Source organism: Mustelus asterias, chromosome 16 (genome assembly GCF_964213995.1).
Source record: "Mustelus asterias chromosome 16, sMusAst1.hap1.1, whole genome shotgun sequence".
Lineage (NCBI taxonomy): Eukaryota > Metazoa > Chordata > Chondrichthyes > Carcharhiniformes > Triakidae > Mustelus > Mustelus asterias.
This window is the reverse complement of record NC_135816.1, coordinates 38,386,200-38,412,990: the sequence shown is the minus strand read 5'-3', so window position 1 is coordinate 38,412,990 and position 26,791 is coordinate 38,386,200. Positions and strand designations below refer to the sequence as shown.

The 26,791-nt window shown below is 43.4% G+C and overlaps 1 protein-coding gene across 1 annotated transcript in view; it reads left to right on the top strand.

Annotated features, from left to right (window-relative positions):
- LOC144505341 (uncharacterized) overlaps positions 1-26,791 on the top strand; it is a 171,384-nt gene that overhangs the window by 64,522 nt on the left and 80,071 nt on the right. Inside the window, exons 4-6 of the mRNA XM_078231461.1 lie at positions 828-835; positions 2,222-2,248; positions 26,171-26,197. Coding sequence (XP_078087587.1) covers positions 828-835; positions 2,222-2,248; positions 26,171-26,197 — 62 coding nt within the window. The remainder of the gene's footprint in view (positions 1-827; positions 836-2,221; positions 2,249-26,170; positions 26,198-26,791) is intronic.

Here is a 26,791-nt window from a genome sequence, read left to right as displayed (position 1 = left end):
GCTCCTCACTGATGGCCAGGCAGCCGTGCTGGGCTTGTAATTATGTTAGGTGGTGAATGTGCCCAGTTAGCCTCGGCTGCGAGCTAAGGTCACTGGCATTGAAAGTAAAGATTGTGGCTGGAAGAGGATATTAATACTATTGCTTCAAGGGATAATTAAGAACTTTGATGGCACTTAACATCCATTTGAAATGGGAGAGGTTAGTATGCTGCACTTTCTGTCTGTGAGAACAGGAAATTGTGTGCCTGCCCTTAAGTGGTATGTGTTAGCAGATTTGCACTGTATCCTGTATGAGAATATACACTACCACCAGGGAGGCACAACAGGAATTTCCAGGCTATTTTCTATTCAAACCTGGCCTCAATATTTTATAATATCCAGATTTGATTTGAACCATAAAATGCGCAGTGACATTCGATTCAAAGCTAAAGCTGACTTAACCATTTGTTAGTTAAGTCATTTTTGATATCATGGTACAACTTAATATTGCAAGTTATTAACTATTTAACATTTTACAATACAGTTAAATAGTCCCCCATTGTGAATTTTATTTCCTTTCTTTAATAAAGTAAGTAAAAGTTGTAAAGTGTAATTATTACTACCTTCCATTACCATACCCACAGGACTCGGATTAATGTGAATAACCATAATAGGTTATGTTTTGAAATTTGGGCTGCTATAAAAATGTCTTCCATGAGCATCATGTATGTTTTGTACGTTATTATAAGTGCTTGTAACAAAGATTTGTGCCATGTAGACTAGGGGAAAGAAATGTCACAAACAAATGGTGATATTTTAACTGATCATTTTCTCCATCTCTTTTTCAGGATTCCCCGTAAGTATTGTGAATACCACCAAGCTGATTGAGTCCACTGAGTTAAGGAAACTTATTTCTTCTTTTTCTTTTCACTTGTACATTTAATCTCAGAAATTTGTATTTCACCTTTAATGGTATATTTTGGTTAGAAAATTAGAAACTGCTTTGCACTCTGTAGATTATCACTGGACGATTGGTTGTGTCTATTTTGTGACAATGCGAATTGATTGCAAGTGTTGTTAAACAGGGTTACCAAACCTTGGGAGGCATGGTGGCACAGTGGTTAGCACTGCTGCCTCACAGTGCCAGGGACCTGGGTTCAATTCCAGCCTCGGGTCTCTGTCTGTGCAGAGTTCCCGTGTCTGTTTGGGCTTCCTCCCACACTCCAAAGATACGTGGGTTAGATTGATTGGCCATGCTAAATTGCCCCATAGTATCAGGGGGATTAGCAGAGTAAATATGTGGGGTTACGGGGATAGGGCCTGGGTGGTATTGTGGTTGGTGCAGACTTGATGGGTCAAATGGCCTCCTTCTGCATTGTAGGGATTCTGTGAACCTGCAGCCTGAGGGCCACATTGAGCCCTGGCAGTCTGGCTCTTAAAATCTATGATGTGGAGATGCCGGCGTTGGACTGGGGTAAACACAGTAAGAAGTCTCACAACACCAGGTTAAAGTCCAGCAGGTTTATTTGGCAGCAAAAGCCACTAGCTTTCGGAGCGCTGCTCCTTCTCCCTCTCACCTGCCCACTCACCTGACGAAGGAGCAGCACTCCGAAAGCTAGTGGCTTTTGCTGCCAAATATACCTATTGGACTTTAACCTGGTGTTATGAGACTTCTTACTGTCCTAACATCTAGGCAACTCATTCCTATTTCACTTACTTGCTGCTTGAATTTTAAAACCTGGAGGTACTGAAAGGGTTTTTTTTAGCAAAGTTTCCTCACTGGTGGATACGTTCTAAATCAGAACATCACGATCCATTAATATCTGCAACTTGAGATTTCTGCAAATGAACTGGGATATTGATTTAAACTTCAGGTATGTCACCCTAAGGCTCAGGGGCACACAATTATGCAGTCTCAATGACACAAGCTTGGGCACCTCTGCCCCAAATGAGCCAAAGTGATTGAACCGTAAATCATTCTTTAATTAAATGTTAGTCAGCCAATTTCGGTGTTTTAACCAATGTTTAGTCACAGGGATGAGAAACACAGGGGTGAGTTAAATGTTTTTTTTCTGTTTCTTGTGCTGTTCATGTCGCAGTACTGACTAGCTATTTGTGCAAGTTATACTTAATGGGTTTTAACTTTCATTGTTGTGCAGCTAGAGAGAATGATTATTTTTGAAATACAGAAAATATGGCATTGTGATAATATTTTGTTGTTTCATTCATTCCCCACCCACAGGGAGCTCCAGGAAGAGATGGTTATCCGGTAAATGGCAATTAAGTTTACAATTATTTTATATTGCCTCTGCATTTCCAATACTGTTAAAGGTGTCACGGTATTAATTTTTCGGGTGGTGTCATCAATGTAATAGGAATAATATTCCTAATGAAGTGCAAGCAACATGACAAAATATTTCCCCATAATCATCTAATTGAAGTATAATCCTGTCATTTTCTACAAAAATAATTTTTTTACCAGTGAACTAAAATCGATTCAGCATGACCATTGTGACGTAGTGTTGCCCTTACGTGACCACATAAGTGCTTTGGATCAGAGTATCCCAATAGAACATTTTAAAAGCAATTGCGGCCGGAATTCTCCAATCTCATCCGCGGCTGGGGTTCTCCAGTCCCGCTGCGGTGAATGGAGACTTGGCTGAGCGCCAATTTTCCGTTCTCGCTGGCAGTGGTGACGGGCCAGACAACATTGGATAATTCTGGCCTGCATTCACAGACATTGCAAAAAATGTACATTGAATATCCTCAATGTTGTGGCAGATTTCCAACGCAGAAAGCAAAGTAAAAGGCTATAGGATTTGAAACTGTGATATTTTTGATTTCCTTATGCTGGTGATTTTTATCCCCCTTCCTCCATTGTGCAAAGAAGACAAAGGGCGGGATTTTCCGCGTGCTCCTTGCAGCGTGTTTCACGGTGGTGGAGCAGGTGAATGGGTTATCCTCAGTGTGAACTCGCTGGTGTGTGAGCAGTTCTGTTGATGTAATGAATGCCTTCTCACACTCCAAGCAGGTGAATGGTCTCTCTCCAGAGTGAATTCGCTGGTGAATCAGCCAATGGTGGGAGTCAACAGGGTTTCCCCGTTTTATGCACCCCTCTGTTGCCGGGAAACCCAGCGGTGAAGGTTCACTCCCGGCGGGACTGGAAGATCCCATCAGTGAGACTGGCTGGAAAATTCCAGTCAAAGAACAGGTCTGCGATTGGTATCTGCCTGTTGCCAAATTTCAACCATGCCTTGGATCACCGAGAGTAGCAATAACTTTACTGGGCTTGCCACCTGTTTTGAACACAAAGCCAATTAATCGGCCACTGACTTGTGACTTATTTGTGGCATTTTGTCTTATTATTTTCATCATAGAAATCATAGAAACCCTACAGTACAGAAAGAGGCCATTCGGCCCATCGAGTCTGCACCGACTACAATCCCACCCAGGCCCTACCCCCATATCCCTACATATTCCACCCACTAATCCCTCTAACCTACACATCTCAGGACACTAAGGGGCAATTTAAGATGGCCAATCAATGTTGTAGTTTTGATAATTGTTTATGTACTCAGTCCTAAAAACCTGTTGATGCAATTTTGAATCTGCACTGACAGCATTTCTACAAACAGATAAAAGCGACCGATACTGTGTAACATCAACATCAAATCAGGTCTGAAGGGTAATCAGCCCCGTGGCCTCTGCCAGTGCAGTTCTGTAACTCGGTTCAATTTAAAAAAGCCATCTGGAGTAACTTACGCCTTGCCTTTTATCGTAGAAAAGTACCAGACCTCCACTTAGTACCTCTCTTAAGCAATCAAAACAAGACAAAAATTCCTAATGTGTTGAAATTAATTCATTTTCAGAGGTTTCACCAGTATTGCAGTAACTAGCAGGGCATGAACAGATCAAAAAACTCAGGCCGCATCTGGCTAACACACCCTTCATTCAATTTCCTCACCAATATTTTTGGTGTAAAAGTAAGACAGCATTACTGGCTTATATAGATGTCTTATCAATGAAGTTATTGGAATACAGACTCAATTAGAATTCCCGGCTGCCAATGAGGGATGGCTCACAGAGTGCTGTTTACTCAACTGTAATGGGTCCATCAGGGATTCTGTGACCTAGTGTTGGCGGCATGGTGGCACAGTGGCTAGCAGTGCTGCCTCACAGTGCCAGTGACCCGGGTTCAGTTCCGACCTTGGGTAACTGTGGAGTTTGCACGTTCTCTCTGTGTTCACATGGTTTCCTCCAGGTGTTCCGGTTTCCACCCACAGTCCAAGGATGTGTGGGTTAGGTGGAATGGCCATGTTAAAAAAATGTCCCTTAGTGTCAGGGGGATTAGCAAGGTAAATCTGTGGGGTTACGGGAATAGGGCCTGGGTGAAACTGTTGTTGGTGCAGGCTTGATGGGTCCAATGCACTCCTTCGGTACTGTAGGGATTTTATGAAGGAGTCTTGAAAGATTATCGGTTGCTAAAGTGTAAACTTTTGTTGATAAAATAATGACTTAAATTATATCAGACACTAAACATTCATTCTAAACTCTTCAAAAAACAAAAAAAAACACTACTAGCATATCAGCTACTCACTGCATATCATTGTGAGATTTCAGGGGTGAATTTCCTCTCCTAGCCTTTGCACATCCCCAATTTTAATACTTCCACCATTGCTGGCAGATTTTTAAATTGCTTTTTGAATCGCTGTCACACTTTGTTGGATAATTTGTTTGACCCAAATTTTTAATGTTTCCCTGGCCGCAAGGGAGGTGTGGAGATGCCAGCGTTGGACTGGGGTAAACACAGTAAGAAGTCTCACAACACCAGGTTAAAGTCCAACAGGTTTATTTGGAGCAAACGCCACTAGCTTTCGGAACTGGCTGTTCCTTCGTCAGGCGGGTGGGAGTTCTGATCACAAACAGGGCACAAAGACACAAACTCAATTTACATGAATAATGATTGGAATGCGACTCTTTACAGCTAATCAAGTCTTAAAGGTACAGACAATGTGAGTGGAGAGAGCATTAAGCACAGGTTAAAGAGATGTGTATTGTTTTCAGACAGGAAAGTTAGTGAGATTTTGCAAGTACAGGCAAGTTGTGGGGGTTACAGATAGTGTGACATGAACCCAAGATCACGGTTGAGGCCGTCCTCATGTGTGCGGAACTTGGCTATCAGTCTCTGCTCAGCGATTCTGCGCTGTCGTGTGTCGTGAAGGCCACCTTGGAGAACGCTTACCGGAAGATCAGAGGCCGAATGCCCGTGACCGCCCAAGTGTACTCCAACAGGAAGAGAACACTCTTGCCTGATGATTGAGTGGTGTTCATTCATCCGTTATCGCAGCGTCTGCATGGTCTCCCCAATGTACCATGCCTCGGGACATCCTTTTCTGCAGCGTATCAGGTAGACAACGTTGGCCGAGTTGCAAGTGTATGTACCGTGTACCTGGTGGATGGTGTTCTCACGTGAGATGATGGCATCCCTGTCGATGATCCGGCACGTCTTGCAGAGGTTGCTGTGGCAGGGTTAGTGGTGTCGTGGACCCTGAACAATCAGAAACACTACAGACAGTTACCCGCAGATCCGACCAAAGAACACAGATTGTCAGTTGTCGGCGTTGAGTACTGAGGCAGTTGCACCAATGCCATCGTCGTGGGGGATGCTGGTGTAGAGTGTCGAGACATCCATTGTGACGAGGAGTGCTCCTGGTTCAACTGCTCCATGTGTGCTGACTTTCTGTAGGAAGTCCGTAGTGTCACAGCAAAAGCTGGGGGTTCTTTGTACAATGGGTTTCAGGATGCCCTCGACATAGCCGGAGAGGTTCTCGCACAGGGTCCAATTGCCCGATACGATGGGACGGCCGGATGTGTTTGCCTTGTGTACCTTCGGGAGGCAGTAGAGATCTGCAACGCGGGGAGTACGTGGGATGAGAACACGGAGGGTGCTCTGAAGGTCCAGATCAAAGGTCTTGATCAGTCTGTTGAGTTGACGGGTGTGTTCTTTGGTTGGATCTGCGGGTAACTGTCTGTAGTGTTTCGGATTGTTCAGTGCCCACGACACCACAAAACCCTGCCACAGCAACCTCTGCAAGACGTGCCGGATCATCGACACGGATGCCATCATCTCACATGAGAACACCATCCACCAGGTACACGGTACATACACTTGCAAATCGGCCAACGTTGTCTACCTGATACGCTGCAGGAAAGGATGTCCCGAGGCATGGTACATTGGGGAGACCATGCAGATGCTACGACAATGAATGAACACCGCTCGACAATCACCAGGCAAGACTGTTCTCTTCCTGTTGGGGAACACTTCAGCGGTCACGGGCATTTGGCCTCTGATCTTCAGGTAAGCGTTCTCCAAGGCGGTCTTCATGACACACGACAGCGCAGAGTCGTTGAGCAGAAACTGATAGCCAAGTTCCGCACACATGAGGACGGCCTCAACTAGGATCTTGGGTTAATGTCACACTATCTGTAACCCCCACGACTTGCCTGGGCTTGCAAAATCTCACTAACTGTCCTGGCTGGAGACAATACACATCTCTTTAACCTGTGCTTAACCCTCTCTCCACTCACATTGTCTGTACCTTTAAGACTTGATTACCTGTAAAGACTCGCATTCCAACCATTATTTTGTGAATTGAGTTTGTGTCTTTATATGCCCTGTTTGTGAACTGAAATCCCACTCACCTGATGAAGAAGCAGCGTTTCGAAAGCTAGTGGCTTTTGCTACCAAATAAATCTGTTGGACTTTAACCTGGTGTTGTGAGACTTCTTAATGGTAGGAGACAGAGGGTGATGGTAGCAGGCTGTTTGTATGGTTGGAGGCCTGTATCGTATGGTGCACCACAGGGATTGGTGCAAGGTTCCTTATTGTTTGTGATAGATATATAAACAATATAGATGAGAATGTGGGGAAGTGGGGCGGGGGGGGGACGGGGTGGATGATGACATGAAGATTGGCAGGGTCGTTAATAGTGAGGAAGGAGGAAGAAGATAGCAGGAAGATATAGACGGTTGATCATATGGGCAGATCAGTGGCAGATGGAATTTAACCTTGAAAATTGCATGGTGTTGCAATTTGAAAGGAGTAACAAAAGAAGGGAGTACTCAGTTAATGACAGGGAACGAGGAAGCTCAGAGGAACAGAGAGATCTTGGGATGCTTGTCCACAGATCCCTGAAGGTGGCAGGACAGATTAATAGGGTAGTTAAGAATGCATACGGGACACTTATCATTATCAGTCATGGCATAGATAGATTATAAGAGCTGGGAGGTTATGTTGGAGCTGTACAAAACTTTGGTGAGGCCACAGCTGGAGTACTGTCTGCGGTTCTGGTTGCCTCACTATAAGAAGGATGTGATTGCACTGGAGAGGGTGCAGAGGAGATTCACCAGGATGTTGCCTGGGATGGAACATTTGAGTTATGAAGAGAGGCTGGATAGGTTCCAGTTGGTAGTCATGATGTGGAGATGCCGGCGTTGGACTGGGGTAAACACAGTAAGAGTTTTAACGACACCAGGTTAAAATCCAACAGGTTTATTTGGTAGCAAATGCCATTAGCTTTCGGAGTGCTGCTCCTTCGTCTGATGGAGTGGATATCTGCTCTCAAACAGGGCATACACGAGACACAAAATCAAGTTACTGATTAGAATGCGAATACTGATTAGAATGCGAATCTCTCCAGCCAACCAGGTCTGGTTGAACCAGACCTGGTTGGCTGTAGAGATTCGCATTCTAATCAGTATTCTGTGACTTGATTTTGTGTCTCTGTATGCCCTGTTTGAGAGCAGATATCCACTCCATCTGACGAAGGAGCAGCGCTCCGAAAGCTAATGACATTTGCTACCAAATAAACCTGTTGGACTTTAACCTGGTGTTGTTAAAACTCTTACTAGGTTCCAGTTGGGCAGGGTGGATAGGAAGCAGCTGTTCCCCTTAGTTAAAGGGTCAATAACGAGGGGACATAGTTTTAAGGTGAGAGGTAGAAGGTTTGGAGGGGATTTGAGGAAAATTTCTTTCATCCAGAGGGTGGTGGGAGTCTGTAGCGCACTGCCTAGGAGGGTAGTAGAGACTGGAAACCTCTCAACCTTTAAAAGTATGTGGATGAACACTTGAAATGTCATAACATTCAAGGCTTAGGCTAAGTGCTGGAAAATGGGATTGGTGTAGATTTAGTATAGTTCTGTCGATGCAGACTTGAGGGCCAAAAGGCCTCTTCTATACTGTATGACTCGATAGCTGGGATTCTCCAGTCCCGCTGCAGTGAATGGAGATTTGGTTGAGCACTAAATTCTCCATTCTCACTGGCAGCAGTGGCGGGAGTCTGAGACTGGAGAATTCTGGCCCATGACTCTATAATACTCTTCTGAAGAGTAGAATATTTTAAAGTGTTAAAGGCGCTGTGTAAATACAGGTTGTTTTTGTTCAACCGCCCTAACTTTATTGGAAATCGCACTTACGTATCGGAAAAGCATTTCCACTGGGGTTACAGCGGCAAAGTGGGAGAAGCTCTGCAGAAGTTCACCCTCTTAAAGACTTAGCAGTGCCTGTCACAGAGGCCCATTATCTTCAATAATAGAATGTTGTCTCTGAGTGAGCTGACTTTTCAAAGTGGGAAAAAGAGCGTTCCAGCAACAGCAACGACGTATATTTATATAGTGAGCGGAATTCTCGGGCCCCGCTGGTCTCAAAGCTGGAAACTTCCGCCCAACTGTCAATGGCGTTTCACATTGTCTGCAACCCGCCCACTAATATTCCAGTGTTGGGCAGGATGGGAGAATAAGGGTCAGCATCTTTAATGTAATGAACATCTCAAGGAGGTTATAAAGCAAAATTAGACATCAAGCCATATCAGGGCAAATGGCCAGCAGCGTAGTCAAAGAGATACGTTTTAAATAACGTCTTAATGGAGGAAAGAGGTGCAGAGAAGCAGAGAGGTTTAGGGAGGGAATTCTGAAGTTTGGGGCCTAGGAAACTTAAGGCGAAACCCAAATGTTGGAGCAATTAAAATTGAAGATGCCTAAGAGGCCAGAATTAGATGAGCGCAGATATCTCCGAGAGTGGTGGAGCTGAAGGAGATTACAGAGACAGGAGAGGTCTTGAAAGCACCTTTTTAACCCACCACTGACCTGACTCCATAATGCAATGGGAGGTTGGGCGCCAAAATTAGCAGTCCGACCGCCCGCCATTTTAAAATAAATAATTAACAGGCAATTGAACTTGTTACCAAGCCAACTGATCCATATCTCTCGCTGCCCAACGATTGATGTGGGCTGGTGGGTGAGAGTGAGGAGCCTGTTTTTGAAAAAAGTGTTTGTAAAGGCTTCAAGTAAGGAGGGGTACAGCATTCAGAGGGGGTGATGGGGGTGTGCCCTGCCAGGGTTTGAAAGGATTTCTGAAATAGTGTTAGAAATCCTCGGCTTCATTAAGAGAGGAAGAGAATTTTTAGAAAACACTGTTTAGGTTTCAACTGGGATATTGTGTTTAACTCTGGGCACCAAGGAAAGGATGTTAAGAGAGCTAGCACAGAAGAGAGTTACTAGAATGAGTGAGAGACTTCAGCTGGAGTTGCTGTCCTTAGAGCAGATTAAGTTAAGAAGTGTTTTAAAGGAGCAAATCACGAACCATTTTCATTGTTTTATTTAAATTCATTTACGGGATGTGGGCATCGCTGGCTGGTCCAGCACTTATTGCCCATCCCTAATTGCCCTTGAACTGAATGGCATGCTAGGCTATTTCAGAGGGACATTTAAGAATCAACCACATTGCTATGGGTCTGGAGTCACACGTAGGCCAGACCAGGTAAGGATGGCAGATTTCCTTTCCTAAAGGACATTAGTGAACCAGATGGGTTTTTTTTTTACAACAATCAACAATGGTTTCATAGTCATTGTTAGACTTTTATTTCAAGATTATGATTGAATTCAAATTTTACCATCTGATTAAGTAAAGAGAAATTGTTTCCAGTGGAAGATGGGTCAAGGACCCAGTAACCAAGGGACAGGGATTTGAGGTGACTGGCAGAAATCAAAGGCAACACGAGGAAAGTTTTTTATACAGTGAGTGGTTATGATCTGAATGCATTGCCTGAAACAGATTCAGCGGAAACCTTCAGAAGAGAAGTGAAGAGAAAACGGGCAATGGGGAAAGAGCAGGGGAAGAAGCCTGGGTTGGATAGCTTTACTAAAGAGCATGATCAGTCGAATGGCCTCTTTCTTTGCAGTATTACTCGATGTTATGCTGTGATTGAATAATTCTTTACCAATGAATAGTTACCAAATACAGGAAAAAACGTGAATTCTGCTTTACTGGAAAAAATGATTAACAGAAGATCTTTGAAGTGAATCATTATTGTTTCTGCAATTACAGGAAACAAAAATACATCTTTTAGTTCAATTAACAATGGGTTATTTTGAAGAACTTTGACAAAGAAGCAAATCGTGTGGGTAGTCCAGCATGTCTAAAGAAGCCTGGCTGATGTATTTTGCAATAATATGACAAAAGGAAATTAAGGCAAATTTTGTTATAGGCATGTGATCCCTGCCCAATTTATTACGCTAATCCATGCCCCACCTAGGCGAACTTTATGCCAAGACAGTATAGACAAAAGGCTACTTACCTATCTCGATTTTCCAGCAGCCTAATCACCCACTTAATGTATTACTCAGCAATGCTTTGTGATGACAGGGTGCGTGTTTTGGGGTTGGGATCTCTCTCAATAAATCACTGTCAGCTGGCATCTCCAAGTTCCTCCTGATTTTCTTACTTTCCAAGCCTCTTATGCAACCTTCAGAAACATCACAATCAAACTCAAACCAAAACCGCCCTTATTCAACACACACAGCTGCATAAGTCATTGGGCCAAATTTTACCTGTATTTGACAGGATGCGACAGTGGGCGGGAAAAGTGGCATTGAAGCTGCCAACACCAACTTTCTTTCTCCATCACATCGTTGCGGACATGGAAGAAAAATTTCAAGGGACAGGTCATACAACGTCATGTTGGCAGGGTGGACTCTGAATGAGCCTTCCGCTTAATCTTTAAAAGATCGGGGGCGCCATTTTTAAAGACTGCCCCGGTGCACAAAGATTCACCAGGCACCCTCCTCCCATGCAACTCCCTCCTTTTCTCCGGCATTGCTCAGCGGCAATGCCCGGACAGTACCCGGGTTGTGCCATGGGCATGACCCTCTCCCCCCTGAGCGATGCATTCATCTAAACTTCTCTGGGAAGTCTGCCCACTAGGTGCACACCACGGGAGACCAGTTTCATACCAGTCTGCTCTCACGCTGGCATGAATGGACTTTCTTACGGTGGGGGAGTGGGGTGTGTGGGAATGATTCAGGTGCGGAGGCCTGATAATGATATGTAAATTTATTAGAATGATTCCTGTTATGTCACTGGCAGGGGAGTGGGGACAATCACATCACACTTTTATGTTGGCGATTTGGGCCTCTCGCAAGATTTTCCCCTCCTGGCACCAAACCACCCAAACTGAATGGAGGTGCAAAATCCTCCCCATTGGATAGGGATCAAAGGCAAGAAGTTTGAGGGATTTGTTTGTTACCACAAGTCCAATAGCTCAGGTCCGTATTGGTGCTCCCATTGCCAGCCTGACAGATATTTATCAATTTGATGCAGAATAGAAATTAATTCTAGTCCCATTCTCATAGCATGGTAACATAGCACACATTTGAAACTACTTCTGGTGCATTTTTACCTTGATGTACCAGTGTACCACAGGACTGCACTGGAACACTTGCATATCATCATTGCTATTCCCTTCCTCTTCAAACTGTTTTTCAAAAAGGGGGAAATCCAATGTGGAGACTAGGTGGTAAAAGCTTCAGACACAAACCTCTTGCCTGATCGTCCTGGGTTCAAATTTAACCCAATCTCTGTTTATTTATTCCAAGAGCCCCGTTTGAAATTGAGTATTGATCCAGTTCCTGGGCCCAAAGCACAAGATGCTCCTAACTGGCTCAGGAGGAGAAGAGGTGAAGACAAATTAGCAAGGCTACCCCCGAATTCAAGTCAGCTTGAGACTTGCAGTTTAATGTGTAATCACAATGTATATAGCATGCAACTTAACGAGTGAGCTGCAAGAGCTGAGGGGGCTAAAGATTGTGTGTACCTTGTTCCTTTTCTACTGCTTTTCCATTTCAAACGCTCCTCACTATTGACCTTCCTCTGCACATATGACCAATCTCTCCTTGTTGCTTTTGCTGAACAACACAGGCTGTGATTGGCCTGAGGTTGTCACGAGATGCCCTCCAGCTGAAGAGTAAATAAGCAGAGCATAGATCTCAGAACCAATCTATTCCCTACCATCTGAGGCTTTGGGTGGTGGGAGGGGAAGAGTACCTGTAGGTATGGAAGGAGAAGCACGTTGCAATGGAAGTGTGCGGTGTACAGGGTGGTGCTGCCACTTGCAACTTGGTCATGGGAAAATGCTGAAGTCCTTAATCACAGTGATTTGGAATGAGTAGGACACTGCATTCTTTTAAGGTGTAGCTGATTTCTCTGTTTTGTCAAATTGGTTATAAAATCATTAAACATTGTGTAGCACTGAGGAGCTGTGCAGGGAGTCGTGGAGGTAGTGCTAATAGCCAAAGCCAGTTCCTGTCACTTGGCCTGATCTCCTTTTCTACCTGGCCTCTTCCCATACATTCCAGCCTCATTTTATTTCATTTTATCATGGGTCTGGAAGTCTGCCCATGGTGGGCATAGGTGTGTGTGTGGGGTGGGGGGGAGGGGGGGAACAGAAAGTGAGAGGGTGTGAGGGATGAAGGCTGATTAGTGTTTTATTATTTTTAAAGAACCACAACACAGTTCCAGAGCACTGATGGAAGGCCTACCTCTACCTAATCTCTCCAATCCAACCCACCACCACCACCACCCAGGAAAAGGTTCAGGGCTTCCCTGCACCCTTGCTGTGCCATTCTCACTGTTTTTCCTGTTCGGACACTTTTTCTCAGCCATTTCAACATCTGCTGCATTGCGTCCCCTATAAGAGGTGCGGACTGGCTTTAAGTATTAGCCTCTCATGACTGTGCGCTCTGCCTGATCAGACATTGCTGCTGCTCAGTATAATTATGGTTGTGGGCTTGCTGCCTGCATTGGAAACAATGGGCATAGATTAATCATGCATTCCCCCTGTTTTTGGGTCTTATCGAATTTTGCATGCAGAAGGTGCTCCTTGTTTTGAAGGACCTCCCGTTTCCACTCAGGCTTTTGCTTCCAGAAGAATAATTTGTTGCTGATGCTTTCTCTAAATTCTAGGTCGGGGCTTTTTTGTGGTTTGATGGTTAAATAGTCTTATTGTCCATTTGGGAGAATTACATTTTTTATTTCTAATTAATTTTGAATATTTTATTGCTACACAAGGGACTCATGCTGATTATAGGAATCTTGATATTTTTATGAAGTTCATTCAGTAATACACTAGAAACAACGAAAGATTTGCAAGTGTGTAACTTACATAAATCCATGTTAGTTTGCATTTGGATATCAACCATGCCAGCAATACCAGGGAACAATCAGGAAAATTGCTGCGTGGATTCAAAGTTGCATCAATTAAAGTTATATCAGAATGCAAATTCATCATCATTGTGAAGCCATGCTACAATAGTAGCTTGAATCTCGAGTCAAGGTTTCATTGTTAAGTGAAGCAGAATGCGGTGGGGAGTTGGGGGGACAGGAGTGTTCCCACTCCATTTAATACCACAAAGCGTATAACCCTGGTTTGCAATATGCTCAAGAAGCGGTTGGATCTTGTCAACTCTTTGAAGAACTACACAAGTTCAATTTAAACATTTGGGGGACAGGAATTCTCCAGCTCTGACTCTCGCTGCATTCAAAGGGAAATTTTAACTCCTAGATAAAAATCTGGTGGGACACACTTGGCCACCTGCCTGAGGGCTCGAGTGAGAGCCCCAATCCCGCGAATGCTTGATCCTTATTAACATTCTTCTGGCCAGTTGCCTTCCCAAAACTGGTGTCCAGGGGCAGCTTATCAGCTCGCGGCCTGCGAACACCAGGCGATTCAGCTTAAACTTGTTTGTCTGCTGGGCGCCTGCCAGGCCTTACTGAGAGGAACACCAGTACAGATGCTTTGCTTAGTAGATCATTAAACTTGCATTGAGGCCCAAATAACATCACAGGAGTCTGATTTACATGGATTATTGAGGCTGCCGACTGAATCATTGCAAAATAAAAAGCAATGTTAAAATGGTTATGATCGAGGCAATCAAAAGTGCTAAGGGAACAGTTTGGATTTTAACAACATCTTGTATTTAGAAAGCACCTTTAACATAATGAGATGTGCCAAGATGCTTCACAGGAGCATTGCAAGCAAAGTACGACACCAAGCCACATAAGGGGACATTGGCCGGAATTCTCCGACCTTGCTCGCAGCTGGGATTATCCAGTCCTGCTGCTGTGAGCAGAGATTTGGCTGAGCGCCAAATTCTCTGTTCTCGCTGGGGGGTGTGAGCCTGGAGAATTCCATCCATTAGATCTGATGACCAAAAGCTTGATTAAAGAAAGAGGTTTTAAGCAGCGTCTTAAAGGACGAAACTGAGGAAGAGAGGCGGAGAGATGTACAGTTCAGTTTATTTATTAGTGTCACAAGTAGGCTTACATAAACACTGCAAAAGAAGTTACTGTGAAAATCCCCCAGTCGCCACACTCTGGCATCTGTTTGGGTACACTGAGGGAGAATTTAGCATGGTCAATGCACCTAATCAGCACGTCTTTCGAACTGTGGGAGGAAACCAGAGTATCCAGAGGAAACCCACGCAGACACGGAAGAATGTGCAGACTCCACACAAACAGTGACCGGGAATCGAACCCAGGTGCTGTGATGCAGCAGTGCTAACCACTGTGCCACCGTGCCAACCACTGTGCCACTGTGCTGCCCGGAGGAGGGAATCCCAGATCTAGAGAATCTAAGCAACAGAAGGCACGTCCATCAATGGTGGAGCAGTTATAACTAGGGAGACTCAAGAGGCCAGAATTATTGGAACACAGGCATCTCAGAGGGTTGGAGCTGGAGAAGATTACAGAGATAGGGAGGGGGCAAGGCTGTGGAGAGATTTGAAAACAAGAATGGGAATTATTAAATCAAGATTTTTTTTGACTGAGAGTCGATGAAGGTCAGTGAGCACATGGGTGATAGGAACAGGACTTGCTGCAAGTTAAAACAGGAACAACAGAGCTTTGGATGATCTCAAGCTTCTGGAAGGTAGAATTAGAAGGAGCTACAATGTATATATGCAGTTGCTCAGCTTGTTCCTAAACAGCATTGTTAAAATTCGAGTGAGGCAGGAGACACAAAGTGACCGTAACTCTAACTGCAGTGACTAATTTCAGATTCATGGCTGCGGCTGTAACTGCTCCCTAAATAAGAAAATTAACATGTAAATCTAGCTAGAACACTAATAGTCTGCCGCAGGCATTGAATAGACCTGCCGCAGGATCCCTTTACTGATTCCACAACATTAGCTTTGGCTTGCCACCAAATTTAGCTCTGAGATGCATCAGAATTCTAGGCATTTTGCCTATCATTAAATATTAACAGTGGGCAACAGAGAAATAATGCATATACAGCACCTAAAGGCAGAAATCAAAACAATAGGCTTAGTTCCACATAAAAAAATGGCTACCATTTTATATTTCTTGAAATCTCTATACTACTATCTTGTTTGCTGTAATATATCACTGTTGCCAAAATTGAATATCAAAAACATGGAGTTATGACATATTGTGGGAATATTACTCAAACTGCACAGGCTGAAACAGTGTAATATTGCCAGCTGGACAGTATCACAGCAGCAAATTATTCAAAGCATTTAGCGGAGGATTACTTTTCACTGAAAGTTTAATACAGGATTGATTATTTTTCTACATTCCGTTGCACTGGATTCTTCCCTTTGGGAATTTATTTTGTTGCTTCCTATGACATAACACATTAAACAGCAAAGAAGAGGCATGAAATTCTGTGTGAAAAGCAGGATAAGAATGAACCTTTCAGGATATTTGTCAAACCTTCTCGTAATGATACTTCCCCTGCTTTTATTTATCAAAGCCAGTTGAAGTTAATAGGGAGCCTCAGATGTTAATAAGATAATCCCAAAATGGGGAGCCACAACTTTGTAATAATACAACGGGAAGTGTTTATTTTTGGCCCATTTTTTGGATCTCATTTATTATTCCCTTCGTCTGGTATGTCCTGGAGTCTTGCATCATTTTTCAGCCAAGAAGATAGGCAGGCAATTTGCGAATTTCACTCTTAATAAAAGCATTCCATGTTGTACCTTTCGATTCCCTTGTCTTGTAGAGAGGAGCATCTTAACATTTTACCACAATAATATGACTCAGATGGGCAATTAATTATTTACTGTCCTGATTGTGGTGTCTGTCCCTTTAAGACAGATGTGGAGATGCCTGCTTATAGGTTGACCTGAGTGGGTTCGTGATCCCACAGCACAGCAGGAGAGGGCCACCAGGCTTGAGGAGCCAATGGGAACCGGGAGTGAGTGATCACCCCAGAGGATGGAATCCTCTCTCAGGCAGAATACATCTGGATGCTATGTAGTAAGCATGTAAGAACTGGAGCAGTCGGGAAGGCTGTCCCAAGCCAGCCTAGGACTACAAACCCCTGTACATAGTTTCTCCTTATCAATAAATACTGTCTTTGACCATGCCAGACTGTGCCATGCTATTGCATTTACGTTGAGGATATTAAGCACAAATACACCTCCTACCATTCCAGGACACAGCAGCATACCCTGTCTATAAAGTTATTGAATGATAAGCATTGCATTTATCCCATATCTAGGTAAGTCTCTATTTTTGCTTGGAACACATTGAGCAAGTTGATACACTCCCTATATTATCCTTGAATTTAATTCCATTCCTGCTTAGCTTCTGTCAGATGCAATTTTAAGAGAAAAACAGATTATCCTACGTTTTCTGTTGCCCTAAAATAACTGATCCTCTGTTGCATTATTCCTGAATACTCAGAGCCCAGTTGTTACTGATTAGTTGTTGATGATTAAGGAAGGTTGCAGATTGTCAAGGCTAGTGAATTTCCAGGTCTTGCAAACCCTCTATCTCAGAACCAATTAAGTTGTAATTTTACTCTGATACAGTGGTGAAAGCAGATTCAACAGTAATTGTCAGAAGGGAATTAGATATATACTTGCAAAGGACTACAAGGAAAGAGTAGGGGAGTGGGACTAATTGGATAATTCACCAACACAGGCATGATAGGCTGAATAATCACCTTCTTGGCAGTATAATCCTGTTCTATAATCTTACACAATCTTAATTATGAGTCCAAAGTTGATATGGCAGATCTCATTTTTGTACCAACAAGACTTTTCATTGTTTCCCAGCCAGGCAGTGGAGATTGCAGTGAGTCACAGTCAGCCGTTCCCTAATTTCATGGAGGTAATACCTTACTGCTATGTACTTTCAGAGTTTGCCAAATCATATGGCATGTTTATAAGTCTGAGCTTGACGTCCAGGTAACATGTGCAGGCCATTTCTACATTCAAAAGCTATAGAATGGTTGCAATTAGTTTAGTGCATCAATCCAGTAATGGATTTGATAACCATCTTCCCACTTCTGACACTGGTGCAGCCACCACCCAGGGCAGTCTAGAAAAATCCCTACCAACACTTAGGACAGGGCTTAAAGAAGTCAGCCAGACCACAATAGGGTCAATTTTAAGCCATGCTTCCCAATGGCAAAGGGATAAGGCAGAGGGTTTCCGCACCCTTTCAGTTCTACTTTCTTCCACCACCGCCATTTTAACACCAGTTTTTGGTTCAGGCTCAGAAAGCTGCCGGCAAAGTCCGATTATGTCATATATGTCTCACGTTATAATTTAACTCAAAATGTCAGCTGCCCCACCCAATCCTTAACTCATCAGCAAAATCTAGTAGGCACCTGAAGCAATACAAATGTGGAGCTCAGTTGAAACTTACCAGATCATGTTTCATTTGTTCAACGAGCCCTGGATTCTAGATTGCTATTACTATTCCTTTTATATCTTTCAACCGTGTATTGCCTCCTGCACACAGTCCGCTATACCTACAGGGGGCGATGTTCAGCCCGTGCTCACCATCAGAGAGAACGCCGACGTAAGCCGAAAATCTGGAGAGAACCGGGAAATGCGATTCTCTCCGGAGGGATCGCATTCCACGATTTTCCCCAGCCCTCGCCGGTGACGTCTTGAGGTTCACGCCCACAAAGGACAAGAACTTCATTTTAATGAGTTTGCATAAATATTAATATTATTATCAGCCCCCCCCCCCCCCCGCCCCCCTGCAATCTGTCTTTTATGAAGTGGATGCTATTTTACCCGAGATGCCTTTCAATCGAAATTCTCTATCTCTGTGATGGATTCCAAAATTTAACGGAGGTAGGGGTCAGAACGCCGGCAGGATCTTCTGTCCCACCAATGGCGCACCTCTGCTGCAGGTTTCCCGGCAACGTGGGATGGAGTCAATGGGAAATTTCATTGACAGCGGCAGAACCAGAAGATCCTGAATTTGAGAACAGCAGGGAGAGAAATGGTGTTACTTGTCCATCTGCAGACTTCTACCTCTGACTCAACTTCTGGTCACATAACCTCTCTCCCCATAATCATAAGTATTCCACAAAAGGTAATTGATTAGCTCATGTCTGTGCAGACTGTGGTTATGATACTGAGGCCGAAATGATTCATTTATTTAATTCCCAGCCATCACTTCTGAAGGGACCATTCTTCCCTGCAATGAGCTAGAACACATCAACACCTTCCAGATAGTCATGGTCCCGCTAGACTTTCTGTCTCTGTCTGCAAGGTAGCTTTATAGAAATGCAAATGGTGAGGGCCACTTACAAGTTTCAATTCATCTTTGAAGTAATTATTGACATTAATAGATATGAAATTCTATAAGCGGTTTGCCTTGATGTGTCCCAACTGTATTCCACATTGAAAACTTCCAGAAACTCCAAAGATGTGCAGGTTAAGTTGATTGGCTGTGCTAAATTTCCCCTTAGCGTCAGGGGGATTACCAAGGTAAATATGTGGGGTTACAGGGATAAGGCCTGGATGGGATTGTTGTTGGTGCAGACTCGGTGGGTTGAATGGCCTCCTTCACTGTAGGGATTCTATGAACTGACAAACCTTTAATGCCAGATGTGTCAGCTGACCTGTAGCAGCCATCTAGTCAATGTCTTTGCTTGTTTTAAAAAGTCAGTTTAAAGAAGTTCAATATATATTTGACCAGTCAATGAAATTAAAGATTAATATTCCACATGCACATTTCACAGCATGATGATGCTGTCAAAGAACTGTCAAACTGTCAAAGATCTGTCAAAGAATACCATGTGAGTTGGCATGGAGGAGTTGGGGAAAGGGTAGTGGGTGGGATCTGGAATGATTTGGCACTAAATTGGCATGGGGCTATAAAGGGCCATGGAAATGTGGGAGGCATAAGGGTTATAAGGGACCATGGGTGGTGAATAGAGGGGCATGGTTGTCATAGAGTATAGGAGAGGCCCTGGGGCTGAGTAGGTGGGCATGGGTTGACATAGGGGGTATAAGAGGACATGGGGTGAACGGGAGGCATGAGGTGGCGTAGGTTGGCATGGATGGGACATGGGGAGTGTGTGGGGAAGTGAAAGGATTGTGGGCTGGAGGTGTTTTTTGATTTAACACTTTTAAAATTTAATTCACTAAAGTGCTGGAGCACAGAGCCCAGCCCACCCCCACAGCCGGCACTCATCCCGGGGGCAACAGATCCGACTTCTAATCTAGCATCCCCTCCCCTGGAAACGAAAATCAGAACTGCAGAATTGAAATTCTCCTGTGCACCCAACCCAGGAGTGAAAATCTGGGACCGAGAGTGAACACCAGTTCCAATCTGTAATAATTTGTCATTTATCATTTGTACTGTGGGATAAAGTGAAAAAGCCACAACTTGCAAAGGGAGGTGCATGGGAATCAGCTGAGCTGTGTGTACAATCAGCCGGTTTGCACACGTCTACTTCGCAATGTGGCAAATCAAAAGCTTGAAAGCAAGTCCAGGGAAAAACAATGATAGAAGGAGCAGCAGCGAAGGCTGAAAGACAAGAAGGAAAGAGTAGTCGTAAAGAGAAGACGTTGAGTGCAGGAGGGCAACCAGAAGAGAAAATAAAAGAGAAGCTGAAAATCAGAACTGGGACTAGGATGGAGAGCCCTGAGCAAAGGCAAGAGACAGGCAAAGATGCCCTGAACGTGAGAGTAACGCACAAGAGGAAATAAAATGCCTGAAAAGTGGCCTAGGTGCCCGGCAGTGGAGTCCACAAAGGCCATAAGACATAGGAGCAGAATTAGGTCACTCGACCCATCGAGTCTGCTCCGCCATTCAATCATGGCTGATATTTTTCTCATCCCCATTCTCCTGCTTTTCCCAAAACCCCTGATCCCCTAATTAATCAAGAACCTATCTATCTCTGTCTTAAAGACACTCAATGACCTGGCCTCCACAGCCTTCTGTGGCAAAGAGTTCCACAGATTCACCACTCTCTGGCTGAAGAAATTCCTCCTCATCTCTGTTTTAAAGGATCATCCCTTTAGCCTGAGGTTGTGCCCTCTGGTTCTAGTTTTTCCTACTAGTGGAAACATCCTCTCCACGTCCACTCTATCCAGGCCTCGCGGTATCCTGTAAGAGAGAGATTTCAAGTGGAACCAGCCGCAGTAACCCTTCAGCCCAGAAGCTATTCAAAGAGGCAAAAAGGAGAAAAAGGCAGCATAGAGGAAAAAATTGGGAAGTGAAAAGAGAGGAACGAAAGTGAGGGAGGAGAGAGATGAAAATTAGGTGAGGATAGGGACTGTAAAGAAAGGGAAAAACAAGAAAAAATGAAGAGCAGAAATGGAGTACGAGAAAGAGAAATAGACATGAAGGAAGAAAGATTATTGTTCAGTAGACTCAACCAGAGAAGCATGATCAAAAGAATCATAAGAACTAAGAGCAGGAGTTGGCAATTTAATCCCGCGAGCCTCCTCCATCCTCCATTTGATAGGATCATGGTTGATCTCATCTCAGCCTCAACTGCACTTTCCTGCCCTTCAATTACTAATTAAAAATCTGTCCACCTCTTCCTTAAATTTACTCAAAGTCCCGGCGCCCACCACGCTCTGGGGTTGTCAATTCTATAGACTCACTACCCTTGAAGAGAAGTAATTTCTCTTCATTTCTGTTTAGGACAAGAATGTTTCAATGCAGCTCATTCCAAACAAGTTCCAAGACTGAATTCCCAATGAGTAAAGGCACACAGCCAGGTCTCTAAAGTCTCCTCGATCATTTTGTGGGTGTTTTTTTTACCTCTGACTTTAAGCAAATGTTGCCAGTCAGAAACTGGGAATTTATCCAGGTCAAATCATTCCTTTTAACAGAGGTTTACTTTTCCTGAATGTCAATTTTACTAACAGCACATTATTTGACATGCAAAAACTCAAAATGGTTAATGTCAGACACAGAAACCAGAATGTGTTTATAATTCATGGTGCAGAGGAGAGAATTGCCTCTTGCTGTCACTAGAAGCTTTCGTACATCGTTTTACAGATTTGTTCTAAATTACTTGCTGCGGTATTGGCTAACATCGATTCATTTGATACAATTCATTGAAAAACCAATAGCTTTCAATGGATTTTAAGGAAGTACAAATGTTTATGCTTGGAGTTACAATACTCAACTGTACCAAATCTAAAATGTAATACTAATTAAAACTTTTCATTGTTTGGGCAGTTTATAGTTTAATTGAGGTCTTTAAACATACTGATGGGAATTTCATCGAGTAAATTTGATAAACATGATAATATAACAGGAAGGTATAATTTCACAGTGCATTGGCCGAAATTACATATTTCATTCCAACCATTTGGCTGCAGTTCATACTAAAAGCTGCTTTATGATTAATGAGCTACTTTCTTGAACTTCAAAATATGACACCAATTTTGGTATTTCTTCTGGTAAAGAAGCTGACCTGAACGGCAAAAAAGTATATTATTTTACTGTTAATAACAAACATTGTTTCTCAATTTATTCAAAGAATATGGGCAATCCATGAATTTTAAAGCTTTGTCAAACATAGGAAATGGTGGCACGGCGACACAGTGGTTAGCACTGCTGCCTCACAAGGTCAGGGACCCAGGTTCGATTCCAGCCTTGCGTGACTGACGCACGTTCTCCCCGCGTGTCTGCGTGGGTTTCCTCCGAGTGCTCCGGTTTCCTCCCACACTCCAAAGATATGCAGGTTAGATTGATTGGTCATGGAAAATTGCTCCTTAGTGTCAGGGGGATTAGCAGGGTAAATATGTGGGGTTACGGGAATAGGGTCTGCGTGGGATTGTGGTTGGTGCAGACTCGATAGGCCGAATGGCCTGCTTCCGTGCTGTAGGGATTCTATGATTACGGGCAGCAGGTTAAACCAGTGATGCCAGCTGTTTAAATGAATGCTGTGCCCAGCCTGTGCTCCTCATGCTGTTCGTTGGCTGCATGCATGACTGGCTAACACTTAAGGCAGCATGAACCTATTAAAGCAGAGACCCATTGGTCTGCAAGGATTGGGGATGGTGGTGGTAGGAGTGGGGGCCTGGGGAATGGGAATGATGGTGTGGTGTGTTCATTTGCAAACTGAATCTGTGCTGTGATACTTTGAGGAATGGCTGAACATGCGAGAGAGTGCACATGAAAGTTTTCAGACACTGCGCCATGGGTCTTGGTAGAGAAAGTGGTAAAGTTGGTGATGTCATGCCTCTACAGGGTACAGGAGGCCCTGCAGACATATGCTCAAGAAGCAGTGGGAAATAATAGTGGTGGAAGTCAATGGCAGCAATGTTCCTCCCAGAGTCTGGATGCCTTGTAAGATAGTTCATGATCTGACACAAATTGTCAACGTCAGTGAGTTAATCTTTAAATGGCGTATCCTCACAATGGTTCCACCAGCCTCAACCACTGCTTGATTCAACACACCCTCCACCAATATCTATCAATCTGTCTCAGACCTTCGAATCATATGCTTTATCCCACTCTCACACACTTAAAACTGTTGCAAGCCTCACAGCCACACCTCACAGCCTGCACACACTGTCAGCTAATCAACCATAACACACATCACCAAAACACATTGCCTGGTACACACCGGCACATATCCCTCTGTCTTGCAGAAGAATGTGACACAAAACAACAGTCAACCACAGACATTGGCAGCACAAGTGAACAAAAGTATGTTTTCTAGACATTGTTGATCACCCTGGAAGGGGCAGCCACTTGGGGTGGGGTGGGGGGGAAAGGGGTGATGGTTGTTGAAGAAATCAACAATGAGGATATCAGCAAACAAATTCTTTACCAAGACAGCATCCGATGCAGGTCCCATCGGAAATGTTTGCCCACATCTCAAACATACCGTTAGACCATGCAGCAGCAAGAAAACAAGCACTCACTCCAAAGTCAAACTTCTCTCCCTTATTTCTTCTTTTCTCTTTGGCTGTTAGCCTCCCTTATTCAAGTTCCACAGCCTCTCATTTGGATGTTTTTAAACCTAATTTTGAAAGTAAACATAGCATCTAATTATTATGCGATTATCCTCTGTACTTTGTTGCTGTAATATTTACTGTATAACACCAGTGAGATAGAAGCACAGCAATGAGAGAGAGACACACACACATACATATACAGGCATCCAAAAATGTAAACTTGAAGTATGCATTTCAAACATGCCTTATCCTGGTAATATGTAACATCTGTAGACCGCTCCCCCTCTCACCTAAGATCTTGCAAGAGGCAGGACAAAAAAAACAAAGGCTAATTTGGGAAAAATCACTGGAAATTCCCTTCCAACTCCTGAAGGTAATTAGACAAGCACCAACAGACCTCGGTGACGGCATACCTTCTGCATGTAGCTACATTGGCCACCTTCAGGAATTTGTCCATCTTCCATCAGGTCTGTGACTTTGCCATTTTACTTAGACCCCTTCCTGTGGGGCAGGCTGCTTTCCCATACCTCATTTCATTTCAGTTAAGGTTGTGTGGGGGGCAGTAACGTGTTGCAAATCCGTCACCCCTACCATCTGAACCCTCCTCCTGCCAATACACACCCGATTGAGGGGGGGGTGGGAGTTCAAATTTGAAATTGTCATTTTGTTAGAGCTGCTTGTTATAATTGTGAGTGACGGCTATTCCATAAATTACACCTGTAGTGTTTCTATTACCAGAAAAAATTGATTTTGATGGTGTGTACAAGAAGTCTAATTGTGGTCTAGGTAAAATGTGAGATCTTTATATTAAATTACAGTCAGTTATTTATACTGAAAATAAGCCTTCAGGGGTAGAGCCTTCAATTCCTAATTTATTACTGTCTGCCTCTACTTCTATAATCAGAAGCCAGTTTTCCTTTTATTACTGTGTGCCTTCTGGTTCAGTAATGCTTCAGCTACATAGTTAGCACTAAGAGTTGAAAGTCAGGAGCAATTTTCGCAGTTAAAACATTTTTACTGATCCCCTTGACTCATTAGTGGGTCTCTCCTGTGAGTAGATCAGTCAAACACGCCAGGAAGGTCCCAGGTTCAATCCCTGACTTGTGCTGAATTCACTAATTTCATATAATTGCTGCAGGGACCTGGGTTACAAAAGGAAAACTGCCCATGTTTCCTGTTCCTGATTGGTATTCAATTATCCCCACTGGAAATGCAAGCGTTGATATCAGGTGGGATGGGATTGTATTCAGTAAAATGCCCCCAAGATCAAATACTGCACAAACACGCATATAAAGGCTTAAGCATGAATAATAGCCAATTGTTTGACCTACCAGAATACGGTCAGCGTTATTGCTATATAAAAACTCCTGCACAGTCTTCAAATGTTTAAGAAATATTTGTTTGTGCACATTTACAATTACTAGTGCCGCTGAGTTACAATCCATGTAGTGATTGAGAGGTTTTAGCGTTTATGTTCCAATATCTAACAGGCATTGCAAATTTTTCAGAGATTTTTATCATGCAGAATTGTATTCGAATTTATATATATAATATCCGTAAAGACATTTTCCAGTTGTACCCTGGTTCAATAATTGGTGCACACATGTCTCCTGTTTGTGGACATCCAAAGGGTCAATGTATTATGGAGAGAATGAATGGAAGATTATTCCAAGAGTTTTCACAATGTTTTATTAGTACAGGAATCCCAACATGTTCATTATGTACTGCTGAAGAAGCTGGTTAAGGGCTTGATGTAATAGGAGGCAGAAGAGGCTCTCTCTTTAGAGTGTTTGTCCTAAGCATTGTCATTTAATTTATGGGATTTGTACATAGTTACACTTAACGAACACTTGTAAAGGCTCCTCTATGATGTTTGCCCTATATCCTCCCTCCATCCATCTCCGAACATTTACAATTGGCGCTTAACCGACAACCTCTGCGACTTGTGTTAAGGAGTGAAACTGTTGAGTAACTTGACATATGCAAATATTTCTAGTGTGCTTGATGTCATGGCGGAGGGGGTGGGGGGGGGGGGGGGGGGTGGGGGGGCTGTTCTCCAAATGGGAACCAGCCAGTGAAAAATTGCAGAGGTGTAGGTGAGCATATCCTTGAATTGCTTTCTTCCTGGATCATTTGTATTTGCTCTTTCCAAAATTCTGTCTGTTAAACCTTTGAAGGATAATATAGTTATAGCATCTGCAACTAATATTAATATGGTGCTTGTTACAGATGGCAGTAATAACTTTCCAAGCAAGTGCAGCATTTCAAATAATGCTGCTGTGAAATGGGTGTGCAACAATATTTTTGGCTAAATGCAGCTCGTGAAGGTATTTTTCAGCCTATGTTGTCCTACTTAATTTCATTATAATACATAGCAAAGTACGCAATTGAAATTATGCAGTCATCATTTATAGCTCCATTATTCTACATCAGATATCTAGGGATAGAAATTGGTCTGAGGCAGTGGCTCAGAATGGATGGTTTCAAATCCCTATCTTGTGAACCAGAGCATCTGATATTCCATTCCACTGACCGCACTGTGCCACTGCCTGGAACAGATTTCTACTCCCCGGTACCTTATGTACATCGCCACGCTGTTATGTTGGTGCTGATTAAAAATACTGACATTCTAAAATCTTGTTTTTGTTTTGGATTCTAGGGCCCTCTTGGATTGGATGGAAAGCCAGTAGGTATTTTGTGGTCCATAAGTGTTCAAAAAGAAGCTTGCACTACTTGCTTGTTATTTGTTGTAGGAAGAATAGACTTAAATAGAAAAACACAATTTAATCTGAGTGACTGAAAAGCAATGTGTTCTGTCCCAGAATCTGGAATGCAGCCCGTTTCCCAGCTGAACAGAAATTTAACTGGGATTAATATTCAGCTACCTTAGTTTTCTGGGGATATTTCTTTTAATTTGTTGGAGAATTAGAGAACCCAGGTAAATCCGTCCACCCCCCACCGATCCCAATTTCCAAACACACCTCAGGAGAGGACATTTAATTTATTTCTCTATGGAATAAAGAGTCTGTATGAATTTGGAGAATGATTCAAAATACTTGTGAACCAAGGAAGGGGTGAAGTGTTTGTGAATGTAAGAAAATAGTGTTTGTGAATGAGAGAGGGGTGGGAATGTCTTGAGTATTGGGGAGAGGGAATTCTGAGCCTTCTGAGCCAGGGAGGGACAATGTCTTACAAACTTTGGAGGAAGGAAAGAGTATCTAGTGAGCTGGTGAAGAGTGTCTTGTGAGCCACAGTGGTACAGTCGTATACAGTCAGGAGG